The sequence below is a fragment of the Microcaecilia unicolor genome, chromosome 7 (genome assembly GCF_901765095.1).
Source record: "Microcaecilia unicolor chromosome 7, aMicUni1.1, whole genome shotgun sequence".
Lineage (NCBI taxonomy): Eukaryota > Metazoa > Chordata > Amphibia > Gymnophiona > Siphonopidae > Microcaecilia > Microcaecilia unicolor.
In genome coordinates, this window is record NC_044037.1 from 42,861,047 (window position 1) to 42,883,886 (window position 22,840).

General features: G+C 42.3%; 1 protein-coding gene across 1 annotated transcript in view; it reads right to left on the reverse strand.

Moving 5' to 3' along the window:
* Positions 1–22,840, reverse strand: part of ADGRG4 (adhesion G protein-coupled receptor G4) — a 194,138-nt gene that overhangs the window by 23,860 nt on the left and 147,438 nt on the right. The window contains exons 17-21 of the mRNA XM_030209905.1: positions 17,829–17,874; positions 15,195–15,298; positions 14,635–14,756; positions 11,283–11,551; positions 1,664–1,751 (exon numbers count right to left, since the gene is read on the reverse strand). Of these exons, the coding sequence (XP_030065765.1) occupies positions 1,664–1,751; positions 11,283–11,551; positions 14,635–14,756; positions 15,195–15,298; positions 17,829–17,874 (629 nt within the window). The remainder of the gene's footprint in view (positions 1–1,663; positions 1,752–11,282; positions 11,552–14,634; positions 14,757–15,194; positions 15,299–17,828; positions 17,875–22,840) is intronic.

Below are 22,840 nucleotides of genomic sequence, written 5' to 3' on the forward strand. Positions count from 1 at the left end.
ATGCGGTGAAGTAGTCCTGTGCCCTTAGCAGAGAAACACCCCCAAAACATAACATTTCCACCTCCATGCTTGACAGTGGGGACGGTGTTCTTTGGGTCATAGGCAGCATTTCTCTTCCTCCAAACATGGCGAGTTGAGTTCATGCCAAAGAGCTCAATTTTTGTCTCATCTGACCACAGCACCTTCTCCCAATCACTCTCGGCATCATCCAGGTGTTCACTGGCAAACTTCAGACGGGCCGTCACATGTGCCTTCCGGAGCAGGGGGACCTTGCGGGCACTGCAGGATTGCAATCCGTTATGTCGTAATGTGTTACCAATGGTTTTCGTGGTGACAGTGGTCCCAGCTGCCTTGAGATCATTGACAAGTTCCCCCCTTGTAGTTGTAGGCTGATTTCTAACCTTCCTCATGATCAAGGATACCCCACGAGGTGAGATTTTGCGTGGAGCCCCAGATCTTTGTCGATTGACAGTCATTTTGTACTTCTTCCATTTTCTTACTATGGCACCAACAGTTGTCTCCTTCTCGCCCAGCGTCTTACTGATGGTTTTGTAGCCCATTCCAGCCTTGTGCAGGTGTATGATCTTGTCCCTGACATCCTTATAGAGCTCCTTGCTCTTGGCCATTTTGTAGAGGTTAGAGTCTGACTGATTCACTGAGTCTGTGGACAGGTGTCTTTCATACAGGTGACCATTGCCGACAGCTGTCTGTCATGCAGGTAACGAGTTGATTTGGAGCATCTACCTGGTCTGTAGGGGCCAGATCTCTTACTGGTTGGTGGGGGATCAAATACTTATTTCCCTCTGCAGAATGCAAATAAATTCATATACTTTCCACAATGTGATTTTCCGGATTTAATTTGTGATGTGCTATCTCTCACTGTTACCAATAACCTACCCTTCAATTATGGGCTGCTCATGTCTTTGTCAGTGGGCAAACTTACAAAATCAGCAAGGGATCAAATACTTATTTCCACCACTGTACAATCAATATTAAGCAGAAGATGTAAGAGGGATAAGAGAAGGAAGGGTTATATAGGGTGGTGTAAGGTGTGTTTTAATTCTTAGGTGGGTTGGGTGGTGATAGTGTCATTAAGGGTTCATTTTGTAGGCTTTGTTGAAGAGATATGACTAATTTATTTTGTTAAGTTTGATTTAATTTATGTATGTATGCATTGTGCTTTTATTATGAATGTAAATTGTTTAACCCATTCTGGGTGTCGTTGATAAGATGGGCTATAAAATTGAATGAATGAAGTAATTAATTAATTAACATTGGAGTCTTTAGCTCGTCCTAAGTAGGAGGCGGTAAATGCCTCCGGGTAAATGTTTTTCAATGGCTGTGCACTAACGCTAATATTAGTGCAAGGCCAGAAAAAGATATAATTGAAAAAGGCCGAATTTACAGCCACACCAAAAATGGGCTTAGCATGTGGGAAAGTCCCGCGTTAGGATGTATTAAGCCTATTTACTAGCACAGCTTAGTAAAAATGCCCCTAAGTGCACTGGTACTGTACATGGGCAAGCAGGACTCATTCATGCTAATTCCTGATAGCACTAGCTAGAACACTACTTCTTGTAGACAATATTTTCTTGTGACCATTAGTTTTCTATTCCATTATTCTTCAGTACATGGATAAAAGAAAAATAGATATTGTACTCACAATGGAATTTCAGATGACAAGTTCGATGTAGTGCCATAGAAATCTCGTTTTATACTAACTACAATAACAACTATAATTGCTGGTACTCCTATTGTGAAAAAAAGACAGAGAAAAGCGTTATGCAAATAATAAAGCAATGAGGTCTAGCAATTTATTCATCAGGTAAGAAATTCCATTATTTATGGCCTTGAGTGCAGCTGTAAATGAGAGATTATGTACATTTATTCAGGTACCAAAAGGGATTAGGTGTCAAGATATCTGTGCTTCAGAAGTCTTTTAGAAAAACATTTTTACCCTTTCAATGAGGGTAAATTTATAAAACATTTTCCATGTGTAAAGTATGTTTTAGGCACAGAAAATGGCTCATAAACTGTGCAGCCAACTAAACACAATTAAACACACCATGTTGGTATTCCCGGGCTGTAGTCTAGGTGGAGAAGGGGTGGAGTTCAGTGTACATGTGAGAGTATATGCCAGAGACATAGCCAGACCACTATTGGTGAGGGGAGCCTGAGTCCAATGTGGGGGCCAAATTTTACCCTGCCTCCCCGCTGCTCTCCACCCCTGCCACAACCCCACATACCTAGGCTGGTGGGGGGTCCCCCAGCCCCACCAGCAGAAGCCCTCTTGTAGCGATACTCAGTGCCACACTGCCTGCCCTGCTTTCTCGCCCTGGGGTGCATGCTCAGTTTTAGTGAGGAGGAGTGGCCTAGTGGTTAGGGTGGTGGACTTTGGTCCTGAGGAACTGAGTTTGATTCCCACTTCAGGCACAGGCAGCTCCTTGTGACTCTGGGCAAGTCACTTAACCCTCCATTGCCCCATGTAAGCCGCATTGAGCCTGCCATGAGTGGGAAAGCGCGGGGTACAAATGTAACAAAAATAAAATAAAAATAAAAAAATGCGTGTGAGGGAGGGGGAAGTAGGGCAGGCAGCGCGGTGGCAAATATCACCACAGGAAAACGTCTACTGGCAGAGCTTGGGATGCCCGCCAGCCAAACCAGCAGACTTTGGGGGGCCTGAACCCAAATTGGGAGGGCCAGGCCCCCCATGGCTATGCCACTATACATAGCGTATATGCACATACTTATACCTTCCTCAGAGCAGGTATAACTTTATACTGAAACTTTGTAGGCTATAGGGGATAGTTGTGAGACCTTTATTTTATAAAACTCACTTGGACCATAAATTGCTAAAGAGAACTTACCTCTATAATACAGAATTAAATAGTTATCTTTATAATGCTGCTTATTTCAACTGGCGATGACTGAAATGAAGGTGATATTGCTGCTGGATTTGAGCTAGTATTTTATAAAGCCGCACAAGTGTCTATGGCCCTTATTTTAAAAGCTCCATTCATGTTTTGGATGTCTAAAATCAACATTTAGATTCCATGTTACATGGATGTCCACATCTCCCAATATTATAATGCCAGGATATGGACATCTAAACCTTCAGTACATCCTTATGGCAAAGGGGTGTGGTCTGGATGTGTTTTGGACAGGACTAGGGATGGGCCAAAATGTGGAGCTTCCAACTCTGATTTCAGAACAAGGGAGACAATTTTTCAAAATTATTGGAGGGTGCTAAACCCAATGGAAATGACCCCTCCCTGGACACAGTCAATGTATTTGTTCAATATTGGGGATGCTCAAGCACCCACAGAGCTGGCTCCTGTGTCCAAAAAGATGGACATTGCTATTTAGACTTGGTTCTTGGCACATCTAAATTACAGAAAGATGCTCTGACTCAGTAGCTGTCCACCTCCTTAATGCCCCAGTGGTTGCTGTCTCCCTCCCTCCCCTGAATGTGATACTAGGAAGGGATATCAGGCTCTAAGGAAGCTTTAGGAATTATGGACATTCATCATACTAAAATCTGTTTTATTCTCTTAATAGACCTCCATACAGAGTTGAGAAGTAGCCTAATGGTTCGTGTAGTGGGCTGAACTTCAGCTCTTTGTGTGTTTCTTTTTGTTTTGTTTTTGTTTTTAAACTATGAGCCCTCCAGGGACAGAAAAACACCTACTGGACCCGAATGTATAAAAAAACCTGCAAGCCTGAAGGCTATTGAAGCGGTGTACATTCAGGTACTGTCGGTATTTTTCTGTCCCTGGGGGGCTCACAATACAAGAAAAATCACAAAGAGCTTTGTAAAAGGGCCCCTTACTTTTATATCAGTATGCGCAGAAAGTTACACTTGCCTTGGAGCAGGTATAATATTTTGCAGGAACATTTATGCACTACAGAGGAATATTCTGGAACCTAATTCATAATAGCAACATATGCATGTATATTCCCAACAAAAGCACATGCCTAGAGCACCAAATTCTAAAAGTTCCTAAAAACTGGGGCTTGGGAACTCCCAGACTCTAATCCCTAGAGAGGGCTCTCCCTGCTGGTCCTCTGCCTATGGGCACTTTAGTCTTAAATTTATGAAGCATAATAGGTGCCCTGTTATACAATTACTCCTTAAAAGGGTAATTTTATTCACAGGATGCCTATGTGAAAAGTCCAAGAAAGTACCAATTGCATCCCTATTTTATAAAATGGGTTCTTTGAACCAGTCCCAATGGCTTATAAATGTCCACGCACAAATTTACACCTGCTCCGAAGCTGGAGTAAATGTGTGCTTGTACTTTTAGCTTCCTAATTCTACAAAAAGCACTAAAAATCGCACTTGCAAATTTGGGCGCATACCCCATTGTATGCACAATTTAATTGAATAATGAGCCAATTAGCACCAGTAATTGACTTTAACAAGCAATCATTGTCACTAATGTAGGCACGTGATCTACGCCTAAGTTTTACGCATGTCCCGGAAAAGGGAGCATGGAAATGGGAGGGTCATGGGTGATTCAGGGTGGAGCATGGGCGTGGATTCCAGTTATGTGTGCAGTTATAGAATTAGGGAGTTCCATATATAAATTTAGGTGTGGGAATTTGCACCTAAGTTTATGTGTGACCCCTGGGTTTAAGCGCTATTCTATAAACCACGCCTAACTTTAGGCATGGCTTATAGAATAGCGCTTTAACATTTTTATTTTGGTTCCAATTTTTTAGGCGCCATTTCTCGACTTCATCCCATGTGTGTACATGTGTTTGTTATAAAATACATGCATACAACACAGCTGTGCCACAGACTGTGCTCTTGGGAAACTGGGCCTTCAAGACTGGGACAACTGTAATTCTTTATTAAACAAATGACCCGACATGGGCCGTATTTCGGCGTTAGGCAACGCCTGCCTCAGGAGTCTAATGACTTTTACTAACGCTTTAGTGCAAACGAGAAGGCTCTACATAGAGCTCAATCTTTGAAAGCGCGGCGACCTATAACGTTCCTTATATATTTTGGGGCACTGAGCCTATACAACTTGTATATTACAGTACTACATTTTGCATTGTTTTTATGTCTTGTCATTAGACCCCTGAGGCAGGCGTTGCGTAACGCCGAAACACGGCTCGTGTCGGGTCATTTGTTTAATAAAGAATTACAGTTGTCCCAGTCTTGAAGGCCCAGTTTCCCAAGAGCACAGTCTGTGGCACAGCTGTGTTGTATGCATGTATTTTATAACAAACACATGTACACACATGGGATGAAGTCGAGAAATGGCGCCTAAAAAATTGTCTGGATACAAATGCAGTAAATAAATAAATAAATATATCCCCACAACATTTTGTATAATAGCCATTTTCCATACGTAAAACCTGCTACATAAAATTACTGTCATATTGTCCAGTCAGATGTGAACTGTCTCCAAAGGAACTAAGGGGCCTCTTTACAAAGTGGCAGCAAGCACTAAGATGTGTTTACTGCGCGCTAGAAGGCACTACCACGAGACGCATTCAGATGTCCCACAGTAGTTTTGGAATGGGCGTGTGCTACCCATGTGCTACAAAATAATTTTTAGTGCAGGGGGTGTGTTTGGCGGCGGTGAGTAGGCATGCTCTATGACAACTGGGTAGCACAGGTAAATTGCCGTGCACTGCCTGATTAGCTCAGGGTTAGCGCAGGAGACCTGACTACCTAGTAAATAGGTGGTGGTAAGGGCTCACGTGCTAATAGCCATGTGTTAATTGGGAAATAATATGTGGCCAATAATAGAAAAAAAAATAGTGGCCATTTTACAGCCACACTAAAACAGTGCAGGCCACTTTGTGGCGCAGCTTAGTAAAAGGGTCCCTAAATGTTTCCTCTAATTCTTAAGTTGTACAGGAAAAAACAAAGGAACCCGTGGAAAGAGAAAGGGAAATGGGACTTGATATACCGCCTTTCTGAGGTTTTTTTGCAACTACATTCAAAGCGGTTTACATATATTCAGGTACTTATTTTGTACCAGGGGCAATGGAGGGTTAAGTGACTTGCCCAGAGTCACAAGGAGCTGCATTATCATGGATTATCATGCATTATCATGGATCCCACAGCTGCTGTATATATTGTGAGAAATAATTTAGATTCAGGAAATTGCTGTCACCTTCATAAATCAGATTCCTTCCTAATGCACTTTGCTGTATAAACATCACATGGTCTTAGACAGGCTAAATGCATGAATCTGCTGAAGCATTAACTAGTATCAAAGCAATCTAAACGCTGCTGATAGCTCTATAATTTAGTTGTACAGCATGCTGAGGTAACGTCATTGAATATACATTGCAAAGGGGTTTAACACTTACAATTGCATGATTCAATGAGTTTCGCTTTTGCCTTATCTACTAGAGATAAATGGATGCAGAAACACAGAAGATGTCACTAACTGAGGATCATTTCATTCACCCAAGTTGCCTTTTAATATATGACAGACAGTTGTGCTGCTATAGACTTCACTCAGCCTTCCTTCCTCGTTCTACCACTGTGGGTCCTTTGTGTTGTCTCAAGCATGCTTGAATTCTGTCACAGATTTTACTCCTTCCATCTCTAATTGTTGAATAATTCACTACTCACATAGAGCGGCGTTCTGACAGTGTTTATCGGCGGAACATTCTAATTTTGTGCAGCAGCTACTTACTGATCGATTGTTTTAAGGATTTTCTGGAGATATGAATCATATGACAAGTTTTTAGACCCCTGATGCAGGCCAGAACGGCTGAAACACAAGTCGTGTTGGGTCTTCTCTGCTCAAGATTTTTGTTTTTTGGAAGAGTCAATAAAGAGGATTTGGACACTATCTGTGAGAGGTTTCTTGTTCCCTCTACTGTTTTGTACTTAATTCAAGTGTCCACCATAACATTTCCTAATAAACTTTCCCACTTTCTATTAGTTTCCCTCCACCCAGCCCCATATAATGATCCCTTGTCCCTCAGCTTTTCATTCTACAGAAAATGCTATTTCTAGTACCTTATTGAACCATACTAGATATTTGAATGTTTCCTCCTTGACACCATATGTATATATGTCTCATAAAACAGGCCATTTACCATTCCAGTTGTCCTTCTTTCATAAGAGCATAAACATTGCTATACTGGGACAGACCAAAGGTCCATCAAGCTTAGTATCCTGTTTCCCGTAGTGGCCAATCCAGGTCACAAGTACCAGGCAAGGTCCAATTACTTCCTCTTTTTAAATGTTCTCTTATAGTTATGGTCCCCACAACTAAATACAGTATTCAAAGTGGGGTCTCTCCAGGAGAACTATAGGCTACTAGAATATTTTTGTATGTCTATCTTAAGGGCCCTTTTACTAAAGCTTAGGGCACACTAATGGATTTAGCGCGTTCTAAATGCTAAAATGCCCATAGTGTGTGCTAAACTTTAGTAAACGGGCCCCTTAATATCTTACTTTATTTATGATGTAATAAACTAATAATATGTAAATAATCACTGTACTTAAAAAAAATCTACACCTAAATGAAAGTAAAGCAAAAGAGAAATTAAAATGACAAAATGTCAGGTTCTCAGGTTCAGAGCCCGCGGGGCCGGGCTCTGGAGCAAATGTGAGCCCTTGGGCTGCTGCCGAGGAGCGACAGCAGCAGGCAAAACCCACCAACCAACACTGGGTAAGCACACCGGCAGGGACTGCAGGCACTGCCCAGCGAACCGGAACACATGGACTGGAATCCCCCGGACTGGAGGACACAGGACTGGAACACACACCGGACCAGAACACACTGGACTGGAGCACACCAGACTGGAACACACACCGGACTGGAGCACACTGGACTGGTCCACACAGCTTCACCTGCGCTTAGCTACTAAGCCCCCCAGGAATTGAGCTTCTGGGTTCGAGTAGCCAACAGGACTTACTGGATACCGGATGACATAGGGACCAGGACTGGAAACAGAAGTGCTCCTAACCCTAAACTGATCTACGTGCTCCCAAGCCCTAAACTAGCAGGAGTGTTCCTAACAGTAAACTGACAAAAGGACTTCCTAAGTCCTATACTAAACAGGAGCTCCTAAGCCCTGCTCAAGAAAGGGACTTCCTAAGCCCTAAACTAATAGAGCAGGGAACTAAACACAAAGCTAACACAGGTGCTACTAAGCACCAAGCTACAAGCAGAGCTCTACACTAATAAGCTAAACACAAAACTACCAAGCTACCTAAGCACTGCTCTAGCAAGCTAGATACAACTAACAAGGTGCCTCCTAAGCACTACTCTGGTAAGCAACCAGAAGAGCTCCTAGCACTAAAAGGGAAGACAGGGGAGCCACAAGGAAAAAGAAGGGAAGCTAACACATAAGCCAAAAGTGATTCTAAATCACCAAACACCAACAGCAAAGACTGCAATGCTCCCAATAGCACAAACACCAGAAGTACTTCCAACAGCAAACTCTGCAGTGTTCCTAACAACACCAAACCCTGAAGTACTTCTATCAGCAACAGAGCTTCCAAAGCCCTACACATAGCAATGCTTCCAAAACCAAGAGGGAAAAGCAGGGGAACCATAAGGGAAAAGCAGGAAAGCTAAACACACAGTCACCAGTGCACACTGCACTAACACTAACCTGGCCCTTAGCAAAAGCAAGCAGGGAAACTAGACACAAAGTCAGAAGTGCACACTGCACCACCCTACCTAAAGCAAACACCACTGTTGCAAAGGCTCTGAAGGAAACAACACCACTTCCTTATCAAGGCCCTCCCTGATGATGTCACACTCCCTAGACCTAGGCAAAAGCACACTGACCCAAAGAAGCCCAACCCACACCAATGCAACACTGTGAAGCACTTGAAGCCAGTACACCCAAAGAGAGGTAGAGCAACTCAGGCAACACACACACAGGTGCAGTATAGTGAAACAATTAGAGCCATGCTGCTGGAAGCTGCCAGCACAGAGAGACAGAGCCAGCTCAGAAAGGACAGAGAAAAGAAACAGAAGCCAGCTAAGAAGCTGACCCCCAGGAAAGAGGTAAGTTTGAGAGGGGTTCAGACCCCAATCATAACACAAAAACTTAATGTCTGAAGCTAATTTTATGTCCATTTTAACTTCAGAGGTTTTCTGGACCAGTCCTAAATGGCCAAGGATTTCTGAGCCAGGGACACCCTACCCTGGGACCCCTGAAGTGGGCAAACCCTGTTTCAGGACCCTTGAACTAAAGATGCCCTGTCCTAGGGCTCTTGAGCCAGGGAGACCCTGCCCCAGGACTCCTGAGTACAAGTATCCTGGGATGAGAGAGTCACTGACCCTACCTACTCACTAACCAACTCTCTACCCACCCAAATACCCCCAACCACCCACTCACATATCTACCTACCCACCCATCCCAACCACCTACCTACCTCCTCTCCCCTCTTTTATATATATATATATATATATATATGTTATCCAGGGACCTCAGTTGAACCCCGGCCATTATTAAAATGATAACCAGGAGAAACAGATGCTGAAGAAGAATGACATTTTCCCCAGATAAGGTAAATGGGCAGCCTTAGGGTTGGTGGAGGAGTTGAAGGGAGGATAGAGAATAGAAAGGTAGGTGAGTGAGTGAGTAAGTGGGTGGATATGCAGGTGAATGAGTGGATACGTAGATGAGTAGATGAGCAGGTGGTTGGTGGGTAGGGGAGTGGGAAGGGGTACTTAGGTAGGTGTGGGAGATATATAAGTGAGTGGGTTGGGAAATGGTGAGTAGGTGGTCGGAAGTAGGTAGATGGGTGGGTGAGGAGGTTAGTAGGTATGTATATGATTGGCTGGGATACTTGGTTTGGTGGGGAGGATAGGTAGGCTAGTGGTCTTGGAAATGAGTAGGCAGGTAGGTGGGCGGTTGGGTGGAAGGTAAATAGATATGTGGGGGTTAGGTGAGTGGGTGAGGAAGTGCAGTTCAGGGATTCTTTGGTTGCTCACTATTGCTTAGGGTTCTTGGGGCAAGATCTTCTTGGCTTGAGGTCCTGGGGTATAATCTCCCTTGGGTCCTGTACAGGATCTCTGTGACTCAGGGGTCCTGTGTCAGGATCTCCTTGGACCTAACCTAGGGATCTCTGGTCTTCGCTGGTTGATTTTTTAAAATATCTCATTGACTTCCATTGAAGTCAACATGAAGTTAAAACTTTATTTTACCTCTGGAAGTGAAGTAAAGATTTAGCACTATGCTGGATTTTAAAATTGCACCAAATTTAGCACAGTTTGCTGCATCAGAAATAATTCCGTGTGTAGTTCATTGTATGTTAACTGAGCTAAAATTAGTCCAGTGTGTTAGTTCATGATTAGCGTAGATATTTTATGTGTTAAACAATGGGAAGTAATTTTAGCATGAAAAAGTCTGTGCTAAACCAGAAGTAAACTATTTTGCCTAGTTGAGCATGGTTTATTTCATTGGCCCCCTAGAAAAGTAATATTACTTTCTTTTTCCAATTAACACCTTTTCTTCTACATACAAGCATTTGGTCTTCCCAATTGCTCTGTCACACTGATTAGCTACCATCAGGATATCGAAGACCAGTAACAGTTTTATATTTGTAATATACCTGCAGTAAAAGAGAAGATCTATGTTCTACCAGTGAGGATTCTATAGCTGGCTGCATCCCACAATAGGACTGTTGCCCACTTGGGACCCATTTTATGGAGTACACTCCCCATAACAACCCATTTGAAAACCATCCTTTCTCATTTCAGAAAACCAATAATCCAAAGTATAATCTTTTGTTGGACCTTTCATTGGAACTGATGTCGTCAGGGGTTTTGGTGGGTATTTATTTTATTTGTTTCCCATTTGTATTCTGCCCATAACTAAGGGATCACAGTAAAAACATTCATTAAAAAACAACATTAAAACATCACATTCCAGCTCACCAACATATCATAAACTAACAAAAAATATGCTGTATTGTTCTTCTGTTTTTCTTTGAAATTTTTACATTGACATGCAGCTTGCTTTTGTAACACTTGTGTTGTATTATACTTTTGTCATAATCTGCTGCAAACAAGCTAGTATGGAACAGTGGATTCAAAGTGTGCCAAATAAGAAAAACTGGATAATTAGCAAAGTATAGTGTAAAAGGTGAGATAACCTAAGGAGATTTAGGTATGTGATTACAATCTCCTCAAACATGATGTGAATCTACCAATATCAGATCAGTACTGTTCTACTGCTTAAATATATACACTATGTATATTAAATTATTAATGAATGGGTGTGTCCTATAGTGGAATGTTTGGTATGTAGTAACCAGGAGAAATAGATTACTTACTTACCCCAACCAACAAAGCAAAATTTCAGCATATATTTAGGGATGTACACATTGAAGACTTTGACAAGTGCAAAGTACATGTGAACAGCTTCCAACCCCATCCAGGTAAAAGAGGCTAGCAAAAAATAATGGAGCAGAACAGCCACGGAGAGGCACAGGGCATAATTTTTCAATGATGACAGCCAGGTATCAAGAAGAAATACTAAATTTAACATTAGCAATGCCATGCACAGATTCATCAGTATCTTTGAAGGATAGTCTCTTCGAAGTTGGCTGCAATAAAAGTGACAAGATGGTAAGTAACATAGAGGAGTCAATTCTACCAGACATGCACCAATTGCATATGCGTAATGCAGATTCACACAAGAAAATCAGCATGCACATATAAGTAACAATTTTAGACCAGGTGCTAAGAATATAACTGTCACCTTACTGGAACAGACTGAAGGTCCATCAAGCCCAGTATCCTGTTTCCAACAATGGCCAATCCAGGTGACAAAGTACCTGGCAGAAATCCAAATAGCAGGAACATTCCTTGCTACCAATCCCAGGGCAAGTAGTGCCTTCTTCATCCCTAATCTCTGTCTCTCCCTGCCAGTTTTCGGGCACAGACCATACAAAAGTCTGCCCGCCACCAGTCCTATTTCCCAACTACTGCACCTGCCATCAAAGCCCACTCCAGCCTTGATCCTGACCTGTTTTTCCCATTTATGGGACCCAGACTATAGAAGTCTGCCTGTCATCTATCTTACTTCCCAACCTATAAAGCTGCTGTCAAAGCTCACTCCAGTTATGAGGTCATTTAAGTTTTGCTTTAATTGGATTCCATCCCTTTTCTTTATACTGTTTCCTCTGTGTTTATCCCGTGCATTCTTGAATTCCATCACCATTTTTGATCACAGACTATCTGGTCAGTGCCAGCAGAGGCGTAGCTAGGTGAGTCGCCAGAGAAGCGGCCGCTCCCCAAAACGGACTTCCGCCTGCGCCTATTTTTCACACAATCTGTCGCGTTTTAAAAAACGCGCCATCACCGTCGACAGTCCTCTCTCCATTCTCCCCGCGCCCTCAACCTGGCTACAGTACTGAGTGCCAGCGCAGTCCATGAGTGGAGCAAAGGTTGCCTAATGTTATCCAGTTACTTACCTGGAGGGAGGTAAATATCACCACTATCGAGAAAGTGCTGGCAGTGACCACCCTTTCTGGATAATCGGTGCTGGTCACTATTGCATATTCAGACTTAATTCAGTTGTGGCAGCCAGTGTTTTTAAAAAATGCTGGCCACTCCAGCTAAACATTAACGTGTACATGTAAGTGGCACCAGTAACACGTAAAAGTAGCAAAATTGTGACTCATACACACATGTAGCACTATGTACACATACAAAACCCCCTTGTTCTTTAGAAAATGACTTGTGTTGCGCATATCACCAAACATACACGCATCTTCGGCAGCATTATACTTACATTAGAAAAGGACCCGTGTTCGCTGAGTACACAATACTGGTGTGTTTTTTGAACACACAGGCCTACACTTCCATCTTCTGTCCTCAACAAGTGATCCTCTCCATGTAGCACTGTGGATTATAACTAGTCTATGGCTCCCAAGGTAAATAACTTTTCATCACTGCTTAGAAACGTATCTATGCACTAACTTTAACTTTTTTTCAAAAGGCTGTCCTACAAAGTGGTTTGCCGCAATAGTAGCATAATACTCAAAAATACCTCTTAAAACAGTTTTCATGCTAAGAGTTTTGTAATGGCTCACAGAGTTATATAATGAAAAATGGCATTATAAGTGACTCATTTATCGCAACTCCAAACCATAGAAATAAACAGATACAGCACTTACCAGTGAACTTATTGGTAGGGTGAGGGTATGTAATGTTTCATCCAGCATTGCTAATTCACAGTAACTGACAGCTATGGCTTCCATAAGAAGTAATTGTATCTAGCTTCCAGTATCTTACGTAAACAGGGGTATGCAATTTTATTTATTATGTCTGGGATCTGTGCACCATTTACTGCTGTGCTGTGAATATCACTTTGCTACTTTGAGCCTAGATAAAATTGTTTGTGATTTACTAGAATCTTTTGTCAGTAAAATGAATAGAATATACAGCCCATGTTTACTATACAGTGGCTACTCTTTCTGAGACCACTGTATAACAGGTGTTAACATACCCAGAAGCATAGCCAGGTTGAAGGCACGGGGGAAGCAGAGACCGGACTGCCGACAGCGCTGGCACGTATTTTAAATGCGAAAGATCGTGTGAAGAATAGACGCTGGCAGAGGTCCATTTGGGGGAGCGCCTGCTCCCCTGGCAACCTACCTAGCTATGCCTCTGAACATATCCCCCATTTTATAAAGCTGCATGGCTATGCCAATACTGGCCATTCACTTTGAATGGGCTGTGTCGGCATTACCGCACAGGCAGCTGAAGTGTGGCTTTGAAAAAAGGGGGGATGGTTTGTTATTACACATTAATTCGATGTTATTAACAGCCCATCTTGCTAGACAAACAAATTACATTTCTGTTAGTGCATTAATGCTGGCTGTTAATGCAAACAAAAACCCCAAAAAAACTATGCCCTCCGTGGGGGATAGTTAGGTTTCTCTGATTAATGTTTGCATAGCTAATGCACAGGTTTCCATAATTGTGTAGCTCACTGTGAAAGCTAAATAATGTATGCAGGAGTTAGACTAGTGGCTTGATATCCAGGGGAATCTAGTTCAAATCCCACTGCTACTCTTTGTGACCTTAGGCAATTCACTTAGGGGCCCTTTTACAGAGTGGCGGCAAGCCCAATGCGGGCTTACTGCTCGCTATTCCAGGACTACCGCCAGCCCAATGCGACCGCCGGAAGTAGTTCCGGGTCAAGCGTGCGCCATTTCCAGGTGGGGAAAAAACCCCAGAAATGGTTAGCATGGCGGTAATCAGGCATCACAGTGCAATGCCCAGTCACCGCCAGGTTACCGCAGAAACCCTTACCGCCACCTCAATGGCCATGCGGCAAGAGTTCATCCAAAAATGACAGTGCATTTTTAGCTGAAACTGAAACCTTATTCTGGGTCCCCTAGCTCTTTCTCCCTCCCTCCTCCTTAACAAAACAAGACCCCCCTCCAGGAATCACTCGTAGGCCCCCCACTGGCCTACCATACATCCCCTAGTAGTCTAGTGGCTAGTAAGGGCAGGAACGATCTCTGCTGACAAAATGGCTGCTGCGATCGCCATTGTTGATTACTTTGTGGGGAACATCTTCTTCTTCTTCTGTTTTTCCTATGAAAGTTTTTTTTACCATTACAGACACAATAACAATGATTTTACAAATACAAAATGTAAAAATCCAAAAACTTACTCAAAAGCTATGTATATTACTAGAGCAACACCCAGGAATATGGAAGAGGTACCGCATCCTACATACGTTATTATGGTTAATATATATTCATTCACAGCATCAATTTTTGTTCCCGATATATCCTAGAAAAGTCAACAAAATAATTACTTGCCATTGATAAAGACATTGCTGTAAACCACCTTGAACTGCAAAAGCTAGGTGGTATATCAAATTTGATAAACAATAAATGATATTTACATCCAACATAGAGACACCCATAGAAATATATGAGTGTCTCTAGTGTTAGTGTATGGTAATTTTTAGCACGCACTAAAAAATCTAACATGCCTACAGCGCAGCTTAGTAAACAGAGTCCTAAACAAAAACATTTTTTGTGGTAGCGCATGCCCCTCCCTTCCCCATGCCAACATTTTCAGCTATACCTGTTCCTGAAGCTGTACAGCCTTTTCAACGCCTGTATGGGGCCTTCCTCTACAGGCGTTCTGCCAGGTTTTTCCCTCTGCTTGACACCCTTATACAAATGAAATGTTACACTAGCTAGTCAGAATGTCTCTTCTCACCATAAGAACCCCAAAGTGAGTGAGATGGTCACATTGGCAGGTTGTGTAATTGACATCTGTGTAGGCCACCTTGCATCCTGATGAGTTCCATCCGCCCAAGTTTTCTGCAGAACCAAAAAATGAGGCCTTTATCCAACAGAGAAAGCCATCAGCACTGAAATGAGTCCAGAGAGAGACTGCAGAATAGGTTTGTAGCCAAAATATTAACAGGAAAGTGAGGGCATTATTCCATGTTTTAAAAACAGTCAAGATGGCAGAAGAGAGGGTCAAAGTACATACACAGAGATGAAAAGAAAAAGCATCAAGGGCTGACAAGTGTGGGACAATCAAGAGTCCTTTATTTGTAGGCCCAACAGGGGCCATGTTTCATCATAAATCCTTTTGGCACTAACGCAGAGACTCTGGCAAGCAGGCAGTTCGCTGTACTACTTTATACTTGATACTGGAAACCATTGCTTACTGGCTTGAGTGAGCTGTGGTTTTATATGCTTTTATTTTTTTGAATGTTTCCCATGACCCCTGATGCAGACATACTTACGCTGAAACACAGCCTATATTGGGTCTACAAATAAAGGACCCTTGCTTGTCCCACACTTGACGGCCCTTGGTGCTTTATATTAAAAACAGTCAAAAAATGATGCATGGTTTTGGACAATTGCAATATCTACTAAGATTATTCTAGACTTTCTTAAGCTTCCAAAACCTGGTTAGAACACAAGGAGACAAATGAACTAAGCAGTCAATTTGCAGAAATGAGCCAGTACTGTGCATTTAAATGTTTTTCAAATGAGATCTGTAGTGTTTATTTTGTATTGAAGACCACAAGGAATATAACAGACTTAATTATGTGCACCTGCTTGAGATGTACATAAGTTTCACAAGAAATCACTGAATTGCAGAATTTTGCTTTGTGGCAATTGCTAAGGAGCTAATTTGCACCTGAAAGGGAGAAGACAATATAGTTGCAGATTCACATTATATATTCTGTACTTTATAAGCGCAATGCCACAGTCCTCCTGTAAAATCTGTTCCAAAACTGATACCTACTACTACTACTATTTAGCATTTCTATAGCGCACTACAAGGCGTACGCAGCACTGCACAAACATAGAAGAAAGACAGTCCCTGCTCAAAGAGCTTACAATCTAATAGACAAAAAATAAAGTAAGCAAATCAAATCAGTTAATGTGTACAGGAAGGAGGAGAGGAGGGTAGGTGGAGGCGAGTGGTTACAAGTGGTTACGAGTTAAAAGCAATGTTAAATAGGTGGGCTTTCAGTCTAGATTTAAAGGTGGCCAAGGATGGGGCAAGACATAGGGGTTCAGGAAGTTTATTCCAGGTGTAGGGTGCAGCGAGACAGAAGGCGTGAAGTCTGGAGTTGGCAGTAGTGGAGAAGGGAACAGATAAGAAGGATTTATCCATGGAGCGAAGTGCACGGGAAGGAATGTAGGGAAGGATGAGTGTGGAGAGATACTGGGGAGCAGCAGAGTGAGTACATTTATAGGTTAGTAGAAGAAGTTTGAACAGGATGCGAAAACGGATAGGGAGCCAGTGAAGCGACTTGAGGAGAGGGGTAGTATGAGTAAAGCGACCCTGGTGGAAGACGAGACGGGCAGCAGAGTTTTGAACCGATTGGAGAGGTGACTAAGTGGGAGGCCAGCAAGAAGCAGATTGCAGTAGTCTAAACGAGAGGTGACAAGGGTGTGGATGAGGGTTTTGGTAGAGTGCTCGGAAAGAAAGGGGCGGATTTTATGGATGTTGTAAAGAAAGAAACGAAAGGTCTAGGTGATCTGCTGGATATGAGCAGAGAAGGAGAGAGAAGAGTCAAAGATGACCCCAAGGTTTCGAGCTAAGGAGACAGGGAGAATGAGAGAGCCATCAACAGAAATAGAAAACGGGGGGAGTGGGGAGGTGGGTTTGGGGGGAAAAATGAGAAGCTCGGTTTTGGTCATGTTTAATTTCAGGTGGCGTTGAGACATCCTGACAGCAATGTCAGACAAGCACGCTGAAACTTTGGTTTGGATGCAAGGTGAGATATCAGGGGTAGAAAGGTAGATTTGGGAGTCATCAGCACAGAGATGGTAGGAAAAGCCATGGGATGAGATTAATGAACCAAGGGAAGAAGTGCAGATAGAAAAGAGGAGGGGACCAAGAACAGAACCCTGAGGTAGGCCGACCTTAACTCAAACAAATGTTTTAGGATGCAAGTGTTTGGGACTATTGGATTCTGTCTTTGAAGTGTTTCCTGAAGCTTGCGTAATCCCACTGCTCTTCTCAGTGCTGACCAAGCATCCACCATGGGACTGCCCTGCCCTGAAATAGCTGTGGCAGCCTCAGGAAAGGATTCAGTGGCACTCTCTAATTAAGGGCTGCTGAATAATTGTGCTAGACCCTGTAGAGTTTGGTTTGAACTAAGTTACAGCAGCAGACAGAAATCTTGAACACATACTGAGGGCAAGCCCATCTCAAATACAATTTGAGTTAGGATGCTACTGTTTAATTAAGAGGCAAAACATTCAAACGGAACCCCTCTCTTAACAATTTAGCCCTTCTTATAATCTTAAAGACATTAGGTAAATATATATATAAATGGTTCTCTTATATTAATAAAAATAAGAGTAGTAAATTGCCTACCGTTCATTTCAAAGTCCCAAAATACACATTCTGTTGTGCTCCTGTCCTACAAACAAGAGAAAAAAAGGTGTTGATCATCTTGACCGTGAAGTCTTTGTTAAATTATCTGATAAATTCAATTTTCCTTTTACAGTTTGTTTTATTTACATATTCAAAGGAGTGCTTCAGAGATGCTTTTCACACATTTTTGGAATGCAAGGCACAATGGAAGAAAGGTACAGTAATTCCTGTATAGCAAACAGGAGTGGACATAACCATGAAATGCATTCCCAAACATACCAAGTCATATGCATTTGAGCCCCTTCTCAGGCTCACACGCAGAAGGACCTTCCTCATCATACCCATTCTGGTTCCCAGCTCCCTGCTCCCCACCCCCACAGTTTGGGATCTCTCTCAGCTTTCCTTCTCCTAGGGCACAGTACTCTCATTCTTCCCTTTCCCACCTCCCCCCACACCTTCCTTCCTCACTGCAGTCAGTCAACCTTATGTTTATGGCTGGCAGCGCTTGGCACACGCTGCTTCCAGTTATGCAGAGGCTCCCTATGAGCATCCCGCCTCCTCTGATGCAACTTCTCCTTTATGGCAGGCGGGACATGACAGAGGGAGAGCCCTTGATATGATCCTGGAAGCAGTACCTGGCTGCTTCAAGGCTCTTATACATTCATTTGCATGCAACTGCTCATTTATTAATCTATCTATATATATATATATATATATATATATATATATATATATATATAAAACAGACGCGTGTCTAAACGCCTCTGGCCCCCGAACAGCTATGGCCACCAAACCCAGCATGGAAGCAAACAAAAGAGCAGATCGCTAGGTGGTATTAATCAGACTTTATTGGAGAAATAATCGCCCGACACAGACTGTGTTTCGCCCACAAGGGCTGCGTCAGGGGCTCTAAAATAACAAACAGTAATAAAATAAATAAATCAATAACATATATAACACCACTCATAATATATATAGAAAAATAAATAAAGAGCTAAAGAAAGAAGTACATAGGATACCATGACGTGTGCAATTACACACAATCATAATTAAACAGTAATAAATACAAATTATATAACCAAAAACTCAATATTAAAACAATGATCCTCCTAGTAAAATGATCACATATTCAAATTATATATCCATAAATATAAAATGCAGCCTAATAAACATATACAAGCGATCATATACTACAGCATAGCGCAATAAAAATATCAAAATTACAACATATAATAAAAGATATTGGACATTCTTCTAATCTAATATCTAATGAGAGGAAAAATAGTTAATCTAAAGGTATGAAAGGTGTGAAAAAATATATATAACATATGGAGGGGCATAATTGAACGAAAACGCCTATCTCCATGGGCGTTTATCTCCAAGAACGGGTCCGTGAAGGGGCAGACCGAACCGTATTTTGGGAAAAAATAGACGCCCATGTTTTATTCAACGATGTGTGAGCTGGGCGTTTTTGTTTTTCAGCGATAATGGAAAATGAAAGCGCCCAGCTCAAAAACGAATAAATCCAAGGCATTTGTTCGTGGGAGGGGCCAGGATTCGTAGTGCACTGGTCCCCCTCACATGCCAGGACACCAACCGGGCACCCTAGGGGGCACTTTTACAAAACCAAACAAAAAGGTAAAAGAGCTCCCAGGTGCATAGCACCCTTCCCTTGTGTGTTGAGCCCCCCAAATCCCCCTCAAAACCCACTGCCCAAAAGTCTACACCATTACTATAGCCCTAAGGGGTGAAGGGGGGCACCTACATGTGGGTACAGTGGGTTTGGGGGGGTTGGATGACTAAGCATTAAACAGCACAAGTGTAACAGGTGGGGGGGGGGATGGGCCTGGGTCCACCTGCCTGAAGTCCACTGCACCCCCTAACAACTCCTCCAGTGACCTGCATACTGCTGTCAGGGAGCTGGGTATGACATTTGAGGGTGAAAATAAAAAGTTGAGAAACTTCATTTTTTGTGGTGGGAGGGGGTTAGTGACCACTGGGGGAGTCAGGGGAGGTCATCCCCGATTCCCTCCAGTGGTCATCTGGTCATTTAGGGCACTTTTTGGGGCCTTATTCGTGAAAAAACAGGGTCCAGGAAAAGTGTCCTAAATTCTAGCTAAAAACGCATACTTTTTTCCCATTATCGGTGAAATGCGCCCATCTCTGTTCGGCAGATAACCACGCCCCAGTTCCACCTTCGCCACACCTCTGACACGCCCCCATCAACTTTGTCCGCATCCGCGACGGATTGCAGTTGAAAACGTCCAAAAATCGCCTTTCGATTATACCGCTTTATTCGTTTTTGTGAGATAAACGTCCATCTCCCGATTTAGGTCGGAACTTGGGCGTTTTTCTCATTCGATTATAAGCAGGATAATGACTCACTTCAGTTGCTGTGATATTAAACAAAGCAAAAACATATATATTATTTTTTAGATATTGCTTAGGAAGAAGCTGACCTGCTGTTTATATGCTTTTGCTTTGTTTAATATCACAGCAGCTGTATATGTTTATTAGGCTGCATTTTATATTTATGGATATATAATTTGAATATGTGATCATTTTACTAGGAGGATCATTGTTTTAATATTGAGTTTTTGGTTATATAATTTGTATTTATTACTGTTTAATTATGATTATGTGCAATTTTGTTATTACACATGTCATGGTATCCTATGTACTTCTTTCTTTAGCTCTTTAGCTTATTAGGTTGACAGTTTATCTAATGCTTTGCTTTTCAGCCAAAAGTACCTACAATGATTATGACCATCCAAACATTACTAATATGCACACTCTTTTTATAAAGTTCATATATGTATATGTTTTTCATATATATTGTCCTCTAAATTTGATTCATTTTTAATATTTAGCCTAATGTTTTATATTATTGATTAAAGTTTATTTAGTATTATTATTATTATTATTTTACCTCTATTTTCTCCATATCTTATTATATTACTTTCATATTAAAATATGTGTGTATTATATATGTTCATTATTCTTTTATTATTTTTATATTATATTATATTTACATGTATATTTTTATAGACTCCTGATGCAGGCCTAACGGCCGAAACACGACGTTGTGTCGAGTCTTCATCCTCCAAATAAACTCTTTTATTAAGGAACATCTTCCTGTCTTTGGTATCCTTGGTCGTTCTCCCACTGTCTTTGTACTGTGATATTTACCGTGGGGCATTTTGAGTTCTCTGCCTGCCAGCGGATTTCTTTTCACGGGCGATTATTTCTCCAATAAAGTCTGATTAATACCACCTAGCGATCTGCTCTTTTGTTTGCTTCCACATTGGTTTTTGCAGATCATCTGCCTTCTTGTTTTCTTGCACCAAACCCAGCATGCAGATTCTACCTGCCGATGCCGAGGTTATTGTGTAGTTTGAAGTGAATCAGTTCATGGGGGCACTTGGAGAGAGCGAGCAATACCTCTATCCATTAAATGAATAGGCTTCAGGTCAAAAAGTTCTTGTTTTGCTGTTGCTAAGCAACAAACTGCTTGGGACAGGGTGAGGGCTCAGAGGCTGGTGGGGAGAAAGACGACAGCAGCTGTGCAGTTCTCCCTCTCTCATTCTTTAATACCCTCTTCCATAACCGCGCGGTCTGGGCACAAGAGCGGAACCCCTGACGCAGGTTCAGCGAAACGGGGACTCCCTGTTGGGTGATGATGTGGAGTTGATCTGGTGGTGATTTTGAACAGCGAGGCGCTGGAAGGAGTGGAGACGTCGGAGACAGTGGTTGGATCTCCAGATAAGTGTCGATCTCCAGATAAGTGCTGGGAGCTGTTTCACCTTAAATATCGATTTTTGAGTAGCGTCTAATGTGTGACTAGACTCGTCTGTAATATATGCGCAAGTTTGTCACTTGGACTTTTGTTGCGTATACTCAAGCATTAAGGAACTGTGGAGGTTTTTTGGCATGATGATGGTGTACCGGGCCCATGCCTTATAGCTGATGATACAGGCTGGCTGGGTGCTACTGTTGAAGCCTTTTTTCTCCACCTTGGTGAGGCTGGGTTGCACTGGGAAGTCTGAGTCGCATCGGGTGCATTTATCTACAATTGTAGAGTTGCAGCTATAGAGCTGAAAAAGATAACACCTGTCAGGTTCCTCAACCAGCCTGCTGGTGGCTCATTTCCTAAAGGAATCTTGCTATGGTGAACCTCTGATCTTCTTCTAGTGGGTGCCAACACATCTTACCTGGCTGGCTGGTCGCTTCCATCCACTCTTGATTACCACCTTCCTCTCAAAGGCTGTCTTGTTCCTATTCGGATGCACATATAACCCATGTCTTTGCTTGGTCTCCTTGTCAGACTTTGGTGTTTGTCACAATAGTGATTTTTGATACTTTAGTGTGATTCTTCTATGCTCCTGACTTTGAGTCTTCAGTCTGAAGACTCTCTAATTCCAGAATCAGTTAGTTCCTCTTCTGTGATCTGGCCCTGTTCCTGTGCTGAGAACTCTCAGTAATATCAATGCACTCCACCACCACCTCAAGGTTCATGTAACCATGGTCTGGAGTTGCTAGTATCAGAAGACCCAACCCAAGGATGCTATAAATAGACTATCAGGCTCATTTTCAAAGCACTTAGCCTCCCAAAGTTCCATAGAAACCTATGGAACTTAGCCTCCCAAAGTGCTTTGAAAATATGCCTCTATGAGGCTCATTTCCCAAGCATTTGCACTTACAAAGTTCCATAGGTTACTATGCAACTTTGTAAGACTAAGTGCTTTAAAAATACGCCTCCACACCTACCATATGAGATCCAGGGTTGCTACAACAGGTGGATAATAATTTTGTTTGTGGACCTCATCCTGCTCACTTTCTCCAAGTCACTGATGAGACCATCACAGCACCCCTTTTTTTCAACAGTGAGCCGATAATGTTTTTTATCACATACAGTATTAATCCCTGATTTGGGCATTTTCATGCATAATACAACAATACAGCTTAGTAAATATTCTTCTTGCCTAGTAAGTCTAGGAAAATTAATTGCAGGC